We start from the raw sequence: 15,185 nt of genomic DNA, 5'->3' as shown, positions 1-15,185 counted from the left end.
CCTACCAGGCACACGTAATTAGCGTCAGATTTGAAAAATATTGATACATGTACCTTCTTAAAACTGAACATAACCAAATTAGTTGACTTTTTAACTTCTTAGAAATATTCATCAGCTGTTACTCAGTGATAAAAAGGATTGAGTTTGCAACTCTAGCTTAAGATAATCCAAAAAAAGAGGTTTTGATGTACACTTGACAGTTCTGAAATGACTCCTGGGGAAAAAAATATCTAATGGATACAAACCAGGTACACAGTGGCCAGGCAGGAGGATCTCCCCTACTGATCCATGGTACTGAGAAAGTGTCACTCAGGAAGTATCTCATAAATTTGAGATACTTTTGAGTGAAGTGTTCCTTAAGGTGTCAAAGTATCTCATAAATGAGATACTTGGAATATCTCAAAAAATTTTTCAAAATTCACAAAATCGATATAAAAGAAATTAGGTGATGCCTTTTGTAAGTTTATAGTACTTATCTTTTAAAGTTATTAAGAGCTTAAAACTGCATGCACTAAAATCTTTTGGGACACCTATTTTGATGCACATGATTGATAGGCTTGTCATTTAAAATTTTTAAAAAGTCTTTATCAAATTCTTACAGATTTCGAAAAGAAGAGAAAAAAGAACCAAGTATTATAATTGAATAAGATGATAAATGCTTCCATTCCCTAATAAACCAGAAGCCAAAGCAACAACATATAAAGGATGAAGAGTAACACAGCAGGAAAATGGCTGCAGGCATTAGATGTCACTCCAGGCATTAAAACCAGTATTTTTGAATGAGTTCACCAATTCAAACCCTTAACTCAGATGGGCAGTTATTTAAGTGCTAACAAACTACATACAAATTTAGGATCCAGAGCATCCATCAAATTCTGTTTTATTAAACTAAAAAGTTAATCTTCATTGCTATAGATCGACCTCTACTCTCACACATTACATAGCCTCTTATTAAATGCTCAACGTTTCTTCTTTCCGTCCATTCACCTTATCTCTTAACTAGTAACAGTTAAAGGCAACTTTTCCCCTCCAGTCTATGAAACAAAGAGCAAATATATAAAAACATTTTAGTTATAAATTGTTTTTGATGAATTCATGTCTCATCTATTTATTTGCATTTGATGCTCTACAGCAGTTTTAGCATTTGGTAACAATGACTGTTTTTTTATACCTCAAAACTCCACATCCATTTGATCAAAATAATTGATACTGTTGAATTTATGCAGAATTCTAAATCAGGTGTAAATGAAAGCCACTCCATAAAAGCTAATACTTTCATACAATCTGTTCAGGGTACGCACTCCTCACCAAACAAATTCACAACAATTATTAATTCCACAATTCCAAACAAACTGGATAAACTGCCAGCATTTAAAGACACTACTCAAGAAGACAATGAAAAAGTGAATTTAAAAAGAGAAAATAATATGCTAAGAAAAAGGTTTTGTGAACTTTACATGCAAATGCATGGGCAAATAAATGGTGGAGGCAGAGTACAGTTATGAGGCTTATAACTGACTCTTCTGAAACTAGCTAGCTACCTGAAAGGAGTTTTTAACAGAAGTACAACCTAGACACAAAGGAATGGGTTAAACTGTGGATGTAATTCCCAAAAGGGTTAGAATCATGCAACTTTAAGATGATATTTAGGGCAATTCAGACTTTGATAATACTCCAAAACGCCAAAGACAATTATAGAAGTCTAAGATTTTTAATAAGTTAATTCAATTACTTTAGCCTGTGTCACATCTGTAAAACTTGCAGACTTTCATCTTAATACCAAGGGTTTCAGCTGATGTCCACAACAACCTATTTCTCAAAAACTCCCATTACCAGTAAAAAAAGAAAACCTTATTCAAAAAGTCCCTCAACTCCTACTGATTATAAAAACAAATTCAAATGTCAACGGAACCAGGTAAGTAACATCATTCATTAAATGCATGATGTTACATTGGTAACAGAGTGAATCAGAGGATAATGAATTAGATTCCACGATCTAAAATATTTTCCTTAATCCCTTGCAAAAATCTTGGATCAAAGTTGTCCAGATAAACCAGAAATCTGTACTTTTATGTGAAATTTCCCAGTTTTTAAAAAGTTGGCAACTTATTACAGGAATATACACAGTATAAGCAAAATAATTTGGCCTGGACTCTCAAGCTTGAAATTTTTGTTCTGCGGCCGGGCGTGGTGGCTCACGCCTGTAATCCCAGCACTTTGGGAGGCCGAGGCGGGCGGATCACAAGGTCAGGAGATCAAGACCATCCTGGCTAACGTGGTGAAATCCCGTCTCTACTAAAAATACAAAAAAATTAGCCAGGCATGGTGGCAGGCACCTGTGGTCCCAGCTACTTGGGAGGCTGAGGCAGGAGAAAGGCATGAACCTGGGAGGTGGAGCTTTCGGTGAGCAGAGATCGTGCCACTGCACTCCAGCCTGGGCAACAGAGCAAGACTCCATCTCAAAAAAAAAAAAAAAAGAAATTTTTGTTCTGAATAATTCACGCATAGTGGCACCTAAAAAGCTACTACAATGTTGGACCATTCGATTAAAAAAGGTTACATTTTATTAACACAAAATACAAACATACTAGAAAAAAAAAGCATTATGTATATCATCTAGCATATATCAGTAACAAGTGAACTGGTCCTTTAAAATCTGTTTCTTTGAGATTTTGATCTTAAACAACAGAATGGAGTAAAGTAAAACATGTTTCTCACCATTAAAAGATACTCCACTGCTCTGTCAGGGTTGTTGAAACTGGCTCTCAGGGCTGCAATTACTTGCTCTCGTTCATAGCCCATTGACATGATCTCGGTTACCATATTCTCGTAAGACTGACCCGTCACTAAAAAGGGAGGGTGGAGGGGAAAGAAAAGGAACATTTAATAAATAAGCATTCTCTATACTTTTTTTTTTTTTTTTTAGACAGAGTCTCGCTCTGTCACCCAGGCTGGGGTGCAGTGGTGCAGTCTAGGCTCACTGCAAGCTCCGCCTCCCGGGTTCATGCCATTCTCCAGCCTTAGCCTCCCAAGTAGCTGGGACTACAGGCGCCCGCCACCGCACCCGGCTATTTTTTTTTTTTTTTTGTATTTTTAGTAGAGATGGGGTTTCACCTTGTTAGCCAGGATGGTCTCGATCTCCTGACCTCGTGATCCGCCCCACTCGGCCTCCCAAAGTGCTGGGATTACAGGCGTGAGCCACTGCGCCCGGCCTCTATACATTTCTTGATTCATGTATACAACATTTCAGGCACTACTGTGCTAGGAATACAAAGATGAGTAACAGTATAAATTACAACATATATGTAGTAGGTAATGGTCCCCCAACGATGCCCTCCGGTTTGATCCCTGGAACCTATAAATAGGTTACATGGCAAGGGGAAATTGCGGTAATAGATAAAATTAAGGTTGCTAATCAGCTGACTTTAAGACAGCCACTTCATTCCGGATTATCCAGGTGGGTCCAGTGTAATGACATGAATCCTTAATAGTAGTAGGAGGAGGCAGATGAGAGGGTCAGAGAAACAGGTGTGAGGAGGAGGAGACAAAACCAGGATGAGAGATGTTATGCTGTTGCCTTTGAAGATGGAGAAAGGGGCTACCAGCCAAGGTATGTGAGCAGTCTCTAGAAGCTGGACAGGATCAGGAAAAAAATTCTTCCCCAGAGTCTCCAAAAAGGAATGCCGGCTCCCCGATTTTAGTCCAGTGAGCCCTGTGTCATACTTCTAACCTACAGTACTAGAAGACAGTTAATCTGTGTTGTTCTACACCACTAAGTTTGTGGTAACTTACTACAGTAGCAACAGGAAACTCATATAATATGTTTCAGAGTACAATAGAAAAATGAGGTACGAAGGTAAGGGAGAATTAGCAGGAGGTCAGAGAAGGCAACTGGTAAGAAGAGACACCGAATTCTGAAAACATGCTGGGGAAGGGATGGTATTTCGAACCATCAACTCCGACGCAACAAGTTCAGTTTCCCTTTGATACCTTATATAACTGAAATGGGGGAAAGAGGTTAGGAGCTAGAAAGTTAAAATCTTGTACACTATACAAAGTTGGTAAAATGCCCAAAGCGCTAACATTCCAACAAATCACTTCTTACAGACTCCTATGCTCCCTCCTCTCAGCACAGACAACACTCTGAATAAATGAAAGCTATTTTCCTCATAAACTTACCTCACTTAAAACTATCCTTTCTTCCGCTTGTGTTCTGGGGACCATTACCTTTATTGTTGCCTCACACTCAAACCAAATTGGATTTGGTTATCCTCCCTCTTCTCCACCAACATCTTTCCCCCTCTGTGTAATTATCCTGGGTCAGTAGTTAACTATGTCCTATATTTCACTCTAAAACAAAAACACACCTCCCATCTTTGACTTCATCCTAATTCCTCTTTGAGGAACCATCTGCTCTCTTCTCATCACAGCCATAGCTACTGAACATGTGTCCACTTTCTCATGTTCCACTCATTCCTCAACTAATTGCAATTCAGATTTCCCTCTCAAATGTGTCCCACCATTGTCTGTCTGCTCTCTTTAAACAAATGGCACCTCTATTTACCTAAGTGCTTGAACAAAAACCCTGGTGATTTCAGTTCCTTTTCCTCTTCCTTCCACACCTCACTTACCAGCATACCTGGTAGGTTCCATCTCTAAATTACACCCCAAACCCATCTCTTCATTCTCTACTGTCATCACTGAAGACAAGCCCACAACAGTCTCTAGATGGGATTACACCGTTTCCAACTCTTGTCTCTGTATCTACAATCTATTCTTCATTCAGCCAGTTGCAAAAGTCAATTAAACACACACACACACACACACACACACACACGTGCAAAACCCCTCATTTCATATCTGGCTCCCAGCCCTCAACAATCCTCCACCCACCACACTCATCTTCCCGGTGTTACTTCAGCAGGCCACACCTTTTCCTGCCCCAAGGCCTTTACACAACACCAGCCATCTTAGATGGCCAGTTCCTTCAACATGCTTCAGTTCCATATTTAAAAGGCATTGCCTAGCCATCCTAGGTAGCCTTCTGTTTTTGCTTTAGGGAAGCCCTTTGTGTTCTTAGTATCACTTATCTTTTTTTTTTTAATGTTTCATTATTTTTTTCTTGCCCCAACTGACTGCAAGTTTGGCTGCAGGAAACCATGTCATTTTGCATGTTTCCCTGATACACAGCTGACACCAAGTATCTGTTGAATAAATAATTTTTTTTCTGCAGAACTTTCAAAAATAAAGGTGTTTCATAGCTAAAAACCCCCTAAATATCACAAACAGATTAAGCATTTGATATCTTGCTTAAAATAATGACTTTCCTTTTCCCATCCCATAAAACAAAAAATTTTAATTATTTATTTTCTTATCTACTGATAAAATTCGAGCACAAAGCAACTCAAGTAGCAATACACTTTCAGTAACCTAATTCCCAGATACAGAAATCAGTATCAATATAAACGAAATTCTGAGCTACAGAAAATCAGAACTGCACTATTTTAACATGGTGTTTCTCATTTAGTTCTCTCTCCCTACTTCATAAGAAAGGTTTAATTTCAACTCCTTTAAAAGATGAGGAGAGTACAGCTTGGAGAGATTAATAATTTGGTAAAGACTAGGTGTGGTGGCTCACGCCTGTAATCCCAGCACTTGGGAGGCCGAGGCGGGCAGATCACGAGATCAGGAGATCTAGACCATCCTGGCCAACATGGTGAAACCCGTCTCTACTAAAAATACAAAAAAATTTAGCTGGGCATGGTGGCACGCGCCTGTAGTCCCACCTACTCAGGAGGCTGAGGCAGGAGAATTGCTTGAACCCCGGAGGCGGAGATTGCAGTCAGCCAAGATCACGCCACTGCACTCCAGCCTGGCGACAGAGCAAGACTGTCTCCAAAAAAAAAAAAAAAATTGGTAAAAGTATTAAGTCATGGTGCAGAGATACAAACACAGGCTGACAGTCAAGAGTCTCCACACCTAATCATTACACTATGACTCCTAAAATCATGTTTCCTGGTTAAATTATACAATCTCAAAAAATACTCATAAGCAGTGTGATACTTTTTAGATCTTAAAAGTCCAAAGGCAAATGACTTGTAAAAAGAACTAGAGAGGCCGGCACAGTGGCTCACACCTGTAATCCCAGCACTCCGGGAGGCCTAGGCGGGCGGATCACCTAAGATCAGGAGTTCGAGACCAGCCTGGCCAACGTGGTGAAACCCCGTATCTACTAAAAATACAAAAATTGGCTGGGCATGGTGGCAGGCGCCTGTAATCCCAGCTACTTGGAAGGCTGAGGCAGGAGAATTTCTTAAACCCAAGAGGTGGAGGTTGCAGTGAACTGAGACTGTGCTACTGTACTCCAGCCTGGGTGACAAAGAGAGAGAGTCTCAAAAACAAAACAAAACAAAAAAACAAAAAAAAGAGAGAGTTTGGACAAGAAACAGAGTAATGAGGCAAAAGAGGTGGTGATGAAGAACCTTATATATGTCATTCAGAATAAGCTTTGATCATATTGCCTGACTTCAAATAATACTACCATGCTATTGTAACCAAAACAGCATGGTACTGGTATAAAAACAGACACATCAATCAGTGGAACAGAATAGAGAACCCAGAAATAAAGCTGCATACCTACAACCAAAATGATCTTCAATAAAGTCAACAAAAACATACACCAGAGAAAGGACACCTTATTCAACAAATGGTGCTGGGAAATTGGATAACCATATTTAGAAGAATGAAACTAGACCCAGACTTCTCATCAAACACAAAGGTTAACTCAAAACAGATTAAAGCCTAAATATTAAGACCTGAAACTACAAAAAAACCTAGAAAAAAACCTAGAAAAACTCTTCTGGACATTGGCTTAGGCAATCTAACAAAGTGCTATTATCCAGAACTTAAACATCAAGAAAAAACCAAACAACCCCATTAAAAAGTGGGCAAAAAACATCACATGGATTTTTCAAAAGAAGACATACAAGTGGCCAACAAACATGAAAAAATGCTCAACATCACTAATCATCAGAGAAATGCAAATTAAAACCACAATGAGATGCCCCATCTTACACCAGATGTTGGGAAAGGATGTGGAGAAAATAGAATGCTTATACACTGCTAGCGGGAATGTCCATTAGTACATCCTTTATGGAAAACAGTATGGAAATTTCTCAAAGAACTTAAAAACAGAAATATCATTTAATCCAGAAATCCCACTACTATGTATATATACCCAAAGGGAAATAAATCATTATATCAAAAAGATACCTGCACTTGTATGTTAATCACAACATTATTCACAATAGTAAAGATATGGAATCATCAATGGAGGATGAGATAAAGAAAATGTGCTCTGTGTGTGTAATAATACTCACCCATCAAAAAGAATAAAACCATGTCTTTTTTACAGCAACCTGGATAGAACTATGGAGGCCACTATCCTAAATGAATTAACTCAGTAACAGTCAAATACCCATGTCCTCACAAGTGGGAGCTGAACAACAGGCACACATCATATAGAGTGGAATAATAGACACTGGAAACTACAAAAGGTGGGGAGTGGAGTGTGGGTTCAAAAATCTCCTGTTTGGTACAATGTTCATTATTCAGGTGATGGCTACACTAAAAGCCCAAACTTCACCACCACATAATACATGCATGTAAGAAATATGCACTTGTACTCCCTATATACAAATTTTAAAAATTAAAAATAAGCAGCTTTGGACTTATTTTCTAGGTCATGAGGAACTATTAAAGGAATTAACAAAGACCCCATTAGAGTTGCTTTCCACTCTGGTAAGGAAGAGGTAGGCCAGGTGGATAAGGATAAAGCAAGAGTACAAGTGAAATAAGGACCTGAACTAAGGCAACTAAATGACAGTGAAAACAAATATTCCAGAGACTTTAAGAAACAGAGTCATTAGTAACTGTGGAATGAGGGGAAGAAAGGGAAGGAGGAAGGAAGGAGAAAGGAGAGAGGACAGAGGACAGAGGAAAGAGGACAGAGGAGAGAGGAGAGAGGAGAGAGGAGAAAGGAAAAGAAAAGAAAAGTAACAGACTCACTGGGCCAAAAGAGGCAGAGGGTGGATGAATGAATGATGGTACAAGTAAAAAGTGAACAAAAGAAAAGAATCAGACTGGGGAATAAAAAAGGAGTCAGTCTGAAACCTGAAGTCATGGAGGTTCTAAAGTTTTCCAGTTGACAATGTCAAGATACGAGTTTGGGAGTTCAGACGGAGATCTGTATTGCAGCTATAATTTGGGGAATCTATATAGTATATGGATGGAATTGGTCATTCCCATAATTTAAACATTGCACTACGACCTAGAATAGAACCATAGAAAAATCGTACATTTAATGGTCAGGTAAAATAAAACGAATTAACTGGCCGGGCACTGTGGCTCACGCCTGTAATCCCAGCACTTTGGAGGCCGAGGAAGGCAGATCACAAGGTCAGGAGATTGAGACCATCCTGGCTAACAGGGTGGAACCCCATCTCTACTAAAAATACACAGAATTAGTCGGGCGTGGTGGCACGTGCCTGTAACCCCAGCTACTCAGGAGGCTAAGGCAGGAGAATCACTTAAACCTGGGAGATGGAGGTTGCAGTGAGCCAAGATCACGCCACTGCACTCCAGCCTGGGCGACAGAGTGAGACTACAAAAGGAAAAGGAAAGGAAGAAAGAAAAGAGAAAAGAAAACAAAGGAAGAAAGAAAAGAAAAAAGAATTAACTAGAAAGCTTGAGAAGAAAGAGCCTGAGGTATGGATCAGGAAAAGAGTAGTATGTAGTATGGAAAAGAGTAGTATGGATCAGAAGCCAAAGAAGGAACGTTTAAAGAAGCAAGGTTAATTTGTATAGCAACAAGATAAATCAGAAAAAAATAAAATAAAATAAAAAAGAAGGGAATCAACATAAAGACTTGGGTAAATTAAAGATGAAAATGTAGAGGGATCCCGAGACCATAAAGCTGAGAATGGGAAGACATCGTCAAAGAGGCTTGAGTAGCAGCAGCTACAGCATGGCCTCCCAGGCTCCCACTCAGGAGCATCAATGCATTCCAGCTGCAGCAGCAGTGACCACAGCCAGAGCCTTCAGCACCATCAGGGGCAAGTGCCAGCTGGCTCCAGCCCCAAGGCCACAGACAGTTTACTGCCTCTCTGGGTAATCCTATTCTCCAGCCCTTCCAATTCCTAACAATTTCCTAAGATTAAGCCTTTCCCTCTTTGAAATAGAGTGGTTTCTGGACACTGTTCCTCAAAGATGAAAATCTGGGGTTGTCACACCCAGGCGGTCTTAGATAATTTAAACTACTGTTTTGCCACTAAATGTACATGCCATTTTCCACAGCAACGAGGGCATCACGGAGTTCCAGCCCAACTAGCTCAGAGAACCAACTCAGATGCTAGGAGGTGGTACTGCTGCTGGAACCCTGCTGCTGTAGAAGCTAAGCAGGAATCCAGAAGCCTGTACTGCACCAAAGCTGCTGTTTCTACCTATTCCTCGCTTTCTCCCTCCCTGCCATTTAAGAGTACCAAATTAGGAATGGAGTTGCCAGCCAATACACCAGTAATTAGCAGGAACTGTATCAGAGATGCTACAATGGGAGAAAAAAAAAGCTGCTTCATTCTGACAGATTGGGGTGATGGGAGATAGAAAGGCATGATTCAGTAGGTAAAATAAAAAGTTGGGATAAAAAGGCATTTTTGCTGCAAGCCAATGCAAGCAACAAGATGTAGATGGGAATGTATAGTGCCATCAAGTTGGAATTAAGTCTGATGGTGAATACACATGAAATGTGAGGCAGATCTAGAAAAATTTCATACCCATTTCAAAGACCCTTTGTAATAAATCCACACACAGATCAACCATGTTAGGATCATATTTAAAATTTACATCTGGAAAATGGAGATTTATTTGCTTTAACCAAGTATGCTCAACTCAGAGCAAGTTTTAAAGAACTCAATACATAAATATTAATTTAAAAGTCTTTGGTAACACTATTAATTGAATAATTGTCTAAATCAATCATCTTACAGCTTGATTATAAATAACCATGCAAATTATTAACACTTACTTTTATCATGATCTAGAAAAGTGAAACCTCTTTCCTATCTCTTTATAGGTTATTTACAAGGAAAAGTAGATACTTACCAAGTGCACTCGTTGCATCTTCAAAAAGGTTTGACCGAGAAGAATCTCCCGATGTACTGTAAAAGGATTTTAGAAAAACCACATTTTAAAAAGTATATAAAATTTAATTTACATTAGTTTAGTAACTATCCAATTGGTAAACAGATTCTTTGATTTTAATTAAATATAAAAGTCTGACTACAGTATTTAAACTGTCTCTTCTAGATTAAATCCAAAAGCTTTATCTAAAACATTTGTGGTTTGGGAAAAATTTTTAATCTTGGTACTCCTTCTATTCTGAGACTCCATCACTTTAAATGTCAAAATATATAAAATAATATCCTAACAGCTATCTATTGAATACAAAAAAGATAATGCACAATTATTTACCCGAAATAATTTACATGAGAAGTTAAATAATTTATAAATCAAGTCACACCAGAAGAAATATCAAAAGCAGTATACAAAATAGCACATGGAGAAACCAAATTAGGCTATAAAGTCTTTACATAATGAGGTCTTATAGGTAAGTTCTGAATGAGAACACTGAAAGAAGACATTCAAATAAAGAAATATAGCATATACAAAAAAGGTAGATACGGGTTAAATCCAAATTTGAATGTAATGAAAATCAGTTTAAAAAGATTAAGTTTCTGTTGGGAAACTACAGAGAAGTCTGCAATAAAAGACAGAAAATTATGAAAGACCAAGAGCAGGCCAAAGAAAAATAAACTTAATTTTACAACAGTGGTAAAGGTAGTAGTTAGAAGTTTAAATTAAAGCAGACACACATACACACTTAGACCTGTGTCTCAATTAAAAACAACACACACATTATATTTCAGTTCTGAGAAAGCCCTTGGTAGTATATAATAAGAGCAGAAAACTCAAGTTTGGATTCATAAATTACTTAATCTTTCTAAGCCTGTTTCTTCATCAGTACAATGTCAACGACAGTATCATATACTCCAAAGTGTTGTGGGTAGGGCTACACTAGTACAGTGCTTAGCAAAGTGCCTGGCATCTAACACCCAATATGAATATTATGATTAGTATAATCCTTTGGTATAATTTTTTAAGTTCTTCATTAAATATACTGTAAAACTAATATAGAGAAAATAAAATTTCAAAAAGCACAATATAAAAAAACTAAATTTTTCCTACCCCTAACCCAGAGACAAGCAGTATGACACCAATTTCTATTTAAAAGAATAACAACTTGTGTCTTGCTTTGGCGTTTTTTGTTTGTTTTAGCTTTTTTGTTTTTTTAACTTAATCATTCTATGTTGGCACAACCAAATCTACTTCAATTTCTTCCCAAAGATGCACAGTACTCCATTTAAAAGACCAAATCAAGCTCTTATTAAGGAATGTGTAGTTTGGTTTCTTGCATTTAAATTCTTTCTATAGTCAAATTTATCAATCTTTCCTGTTATAATTTTTTTTTTTGGTTGTCTTGCTTAGGAATAACTTCTCAAAGTGAAGACTATTCTTTTGCTCCCTTGTTCTCCATTAGCTTATGGCTTTGCTTTTACATTAAATTCATATCCATCCATAACTTATTTTTGCAGGTGTATAGTATGAGGGGTCATTCTTTTTTCATTCCAGATGGTGAGATCTCAAAAGCATTTTCACCACATTGTTCTGAAACTGTACCTTATATTAAGTTCCTGTATCTATTTGGGTCTATTTCCAAGCTATTGTTGATTTCGCTAACCAATCTTTCTAATATGAGCCATTCCAAACTGTTTTAATCATTACTGTATAATACATTTTAAAATCCGGTAAGACACATCTCCCTTACAATAACTCACACTATTATCACACATTGTTGTTTTGTTTTTTTTTTTTTTTGAGACAGAGTCTCGCTTGGTCGCCCAGGCTGGAGTGCAGTGGCGCAATCTCGGCTCAATGCAAGCTCCACCTCCCAGGTTCACGCCATTCTCCTGCCTCAGCCTCCTGAGTAGCTGGGACTACAGGCGCCCGCCACCACGCCTGGCTAATTTTTTGTATTTTAGTAGAGACGGGGTTTCACTGTGTTAGCCAGGATAGTCTCGATCTCCTGACCTTGTGATCCGCCTGCCTCTGCCTCCCAAAGTGCTGGGATTACAGGCGTGAGCCACCGCGCCTGGCCCACACATTGTTTTTAAAAAGTTCTCTTTAAACACCACAGATAAGACTGGATGTATATATACTTTAACCACTATTCTTTAATCATGATTCTGTCTCACTGCTTCTCCCCTCTCCAACCACAGAGGAAATCACTCATTAGTTATATGTCAACGCTTGCCTTCTTTTCTTTTACACATTAACATGCATACCCACAGAAAATGTACAATGTTGTTTATGGGTTGTCTGGTTTATGGTTATCGCCTATACTCTTTTGCAACCTGCTTTTTTCACTCAATAACAAAGCCTCAAAACCACACTCATTTAACATGCTTATACAGTACATACTTTAACTGTCTTGTAGTGTCAGATATCAGGGTTTCTCAAATTTTACAAAGTCCAAGAATCCCAAGTATTCACTAGGAGGGCTTGTTGATTTCTGGGATCCACTCCTAGATAATTCTGATTTACAGGTCCAGGGTGGCCCAAGAATTCATGTCAAACATACTCCCAGTGATGCTGATGCAGCCTATTGACTACTACACTTTGAATAGTCCTGTTCTCTACTACAAATAAACCACAGGTCAATTTAGAATTCCAATTTGTCCTTTATTACAAACAATACAGTCATGTGCACAAGTGCAGTTTCTCTCAGGTAGATATCAAGTGGAATTTGCACTGTAATAGACAATTTTTAAAAGAACAAAATTGACCTAAAGAAAAAATCCCTGATAACAAAAGTCAGGTCAGTGGTCGTAAACAGACACTCCACAAACTCTTATCAGCTTATCTCCTGATAATTACTCACTAGGTTTTGTGCTTCACAAGACACTAGATATTTTCCAGCAAAGATAATAAAGGAATTAAGACCCATTTAAGCAGCTTGTTTTCTGAGTTTCTCTCATTCCTCTCTTCCTGTGTTATATTTCTGAGGTAAAATTTTGAGAAATAAGAGTAAGCAGTTGGTGTACAAAGTCCAACTAAGTAAGAAACTCTAGTGTCTGCTTTCCTGGATCACTGACCACCAAGTTACTTATGCAACTTCTGTAGGTCTGAAAAGATAATCCTGGCTCTTTTTAGAATAGGTAAGTAAAACTGCAACTCCAGGAAGAAAATAAAACTAGAGTTAATGTGCTGGGTGCGGTGGCTCATGCCTGTAATCCCAGAACTTTGGGAGGCCGAGGTGGGCAGATCACCTGAGGTAGGGAGTTCGAGACCAGCCTGGCTAACACGGTGAAACCCCTTCTCTACTAAAAATACAAAAGTTAGCTGGGCATGGTGCCATGCGCCTGTAATCCCAGCTACTCAGGAGGCTGAGACAGGAGAATCGCTTGAACCCGGGAGGTGGAGGTTGTAGTGAGCCAAGGTCACACCACTGCACTCCAGCCTGGGTGGCAGAGCGAGACTCTGTCTCAAAAAAAAAAAAAAAAAAAGTGGAGTTAATGAAGCAACAAATTTAAATTGATGGCATTAGCACATTAAAATGTATTGATCAACTCTAAAATTCTCACACTGTAAGCTTTTTTTTTTTTTAAAGGAGCTTAAAGCAATTAAGAGAATAAGATGTACTGTGCTGACTGACTTAAGACGTATTAAGTGTGTAATATTTAAGTGCTTTGGTGAAACAATTTTTTAAATTTGTAAGTTCCCTCATATACAGACCTCATCAACAGCCGTTTGATGTAACAGCTTAACCTGACTCTACGTGGCATCCACTAGGATAAGATGGTTGAATGCATTTCTAGTTGTACATGGGAAAGATGGATCAAGTTAGGCAATGGTGTCACAGAATGCTTAAAGCAGTGTTCTAGGCAAGTAACAGGGCAAATATTCTACTGCCTAAACCCATGCTGTCTTCTTAGGGAATCAATTATTTAGAAAGAGACCCCCGAGTAAGCAATGAACCAGGTGGCTCAGACTCCTTCAAACACGGTTGACTAAGTCAGACACAGAAACCACAATCAAAGGCAGAACACTAAAATGAAGGATCACAACTGTATCTTTCTGATCACTGTCATATATATCTTAACCCCTTTCCGTGTCTGTAAATCCTTCCAGTCGCTGCATAGTTTTCCACTGTGTCTGATTCTCACTCCAAGGATCATATAACTGCTGCCTCTGAGGTCCTGAGTTGCACTAAGTCACAAAATACAACAGCTGTAGTGCCAGTGAATGCTGGTCATAATACAACTCATGCTCTTAGATCAAGGAATTGTGCTGTATGATTTCCAACCAAGAGAACTCTGACTTAAGCATTTGCTTTGGTCATTTTACCTGATCATCTGGGGAGGAAAAAAAAAGTCTTGTCTTAAACTGCTCAATAATCCTAACTGCCTAAGTAGCCACTTAGTTGAGGTGTCTCTGCTGTCAACTTCCCACAAGAAATTATTTCTTGCTCCTCAAATATCCCAACACTCTTTTCCTTTTTTCCCCCTAAAGATCCACACAGGCAGAAGCTTGAATTTCTCACAAGTTCACAAAGATACAGATACAACAGTGAAAAACTGAAATAATCCATAGGTTCAGGTTACAAGAGCTAACAAATGTCAGAACCAAACACAATGCTATATATCTATGGGAAAGATTTACTAACACGGAAGGATGCTTATGATATATATGACAATGACCACAAAGAATACAGATCAAGTACAAATGATGATCAGGGTGGCAATGTCATGATATAATCCTTATTCATTTTGGTTATTTGTATTTCCTAACGTTTCTACTCAAAAAAAAAGACTTTCACCTGCTCTCTCCTTCCCACTGCCCCCCACCCTGCCCAAATCAAGAGTACAGAAATCTGACTATTAAAATTTGTACTTATATTCTCCTTAGTAAGCTATCAAAATAGACGCAGCATATGTTTTAGTCAAACGTTTAAAAAAAGCTTAACATAGTAGATATAGTCAGTTTGATCAAAACAATAATCAAAATAAATG

The 15,185-nt window shown here is 38.4% G+C and overlaps 1 protein-coding gene across 2 annotated transcripts in view; it reads right to left on the bottom strand.

Annotated features, from left to right (window-relative positions):
• RAD23B (RAD23 homolog B, nucleotide excision repair protein) overlaps nt 1-15,185 on the bottom strand; it is a 48,969-nt gene that overhangs the window by 10,164 nt on the left and 23,620 nt on the right. For both annotated transcript variants that reach the window (XM_058445213.1, XM_032164805.2), the window contains 2 exons: nt 10,159-10,214; nt 2,719-2,846 (listed from right to left, as the gene is read on the bottom strand). In XM_058445213.1, coding sequence (XP_058301196.1) covers nt 2,719-2,846; nt 10,159-10,214 — 184 coding nt within the window. The remainder of the gene's footprint in view (nt 1-2,718; nt 2,847-10,158; nt 10,215-15,185) is intronic.

Source organism: Hylobates moloch, unplaced genomic scaffold, assembly GCF_009828535.3.
Source record: "Hylobates moloch isolate HMO894 unplaced genomic scaffold, HMol_V3 SCAFFOLD_10, whole genome shotgun sequence".
Classification (NCBI taxonomy): Eukaryota; Metazoa; Chordata; class Mammalia; order Primates; family Hylobatidae; genus Hylobates; species Hylobates moloch.
This window is presented reverse-complemented; position numbering and strand designations above follow the sequence as displayed.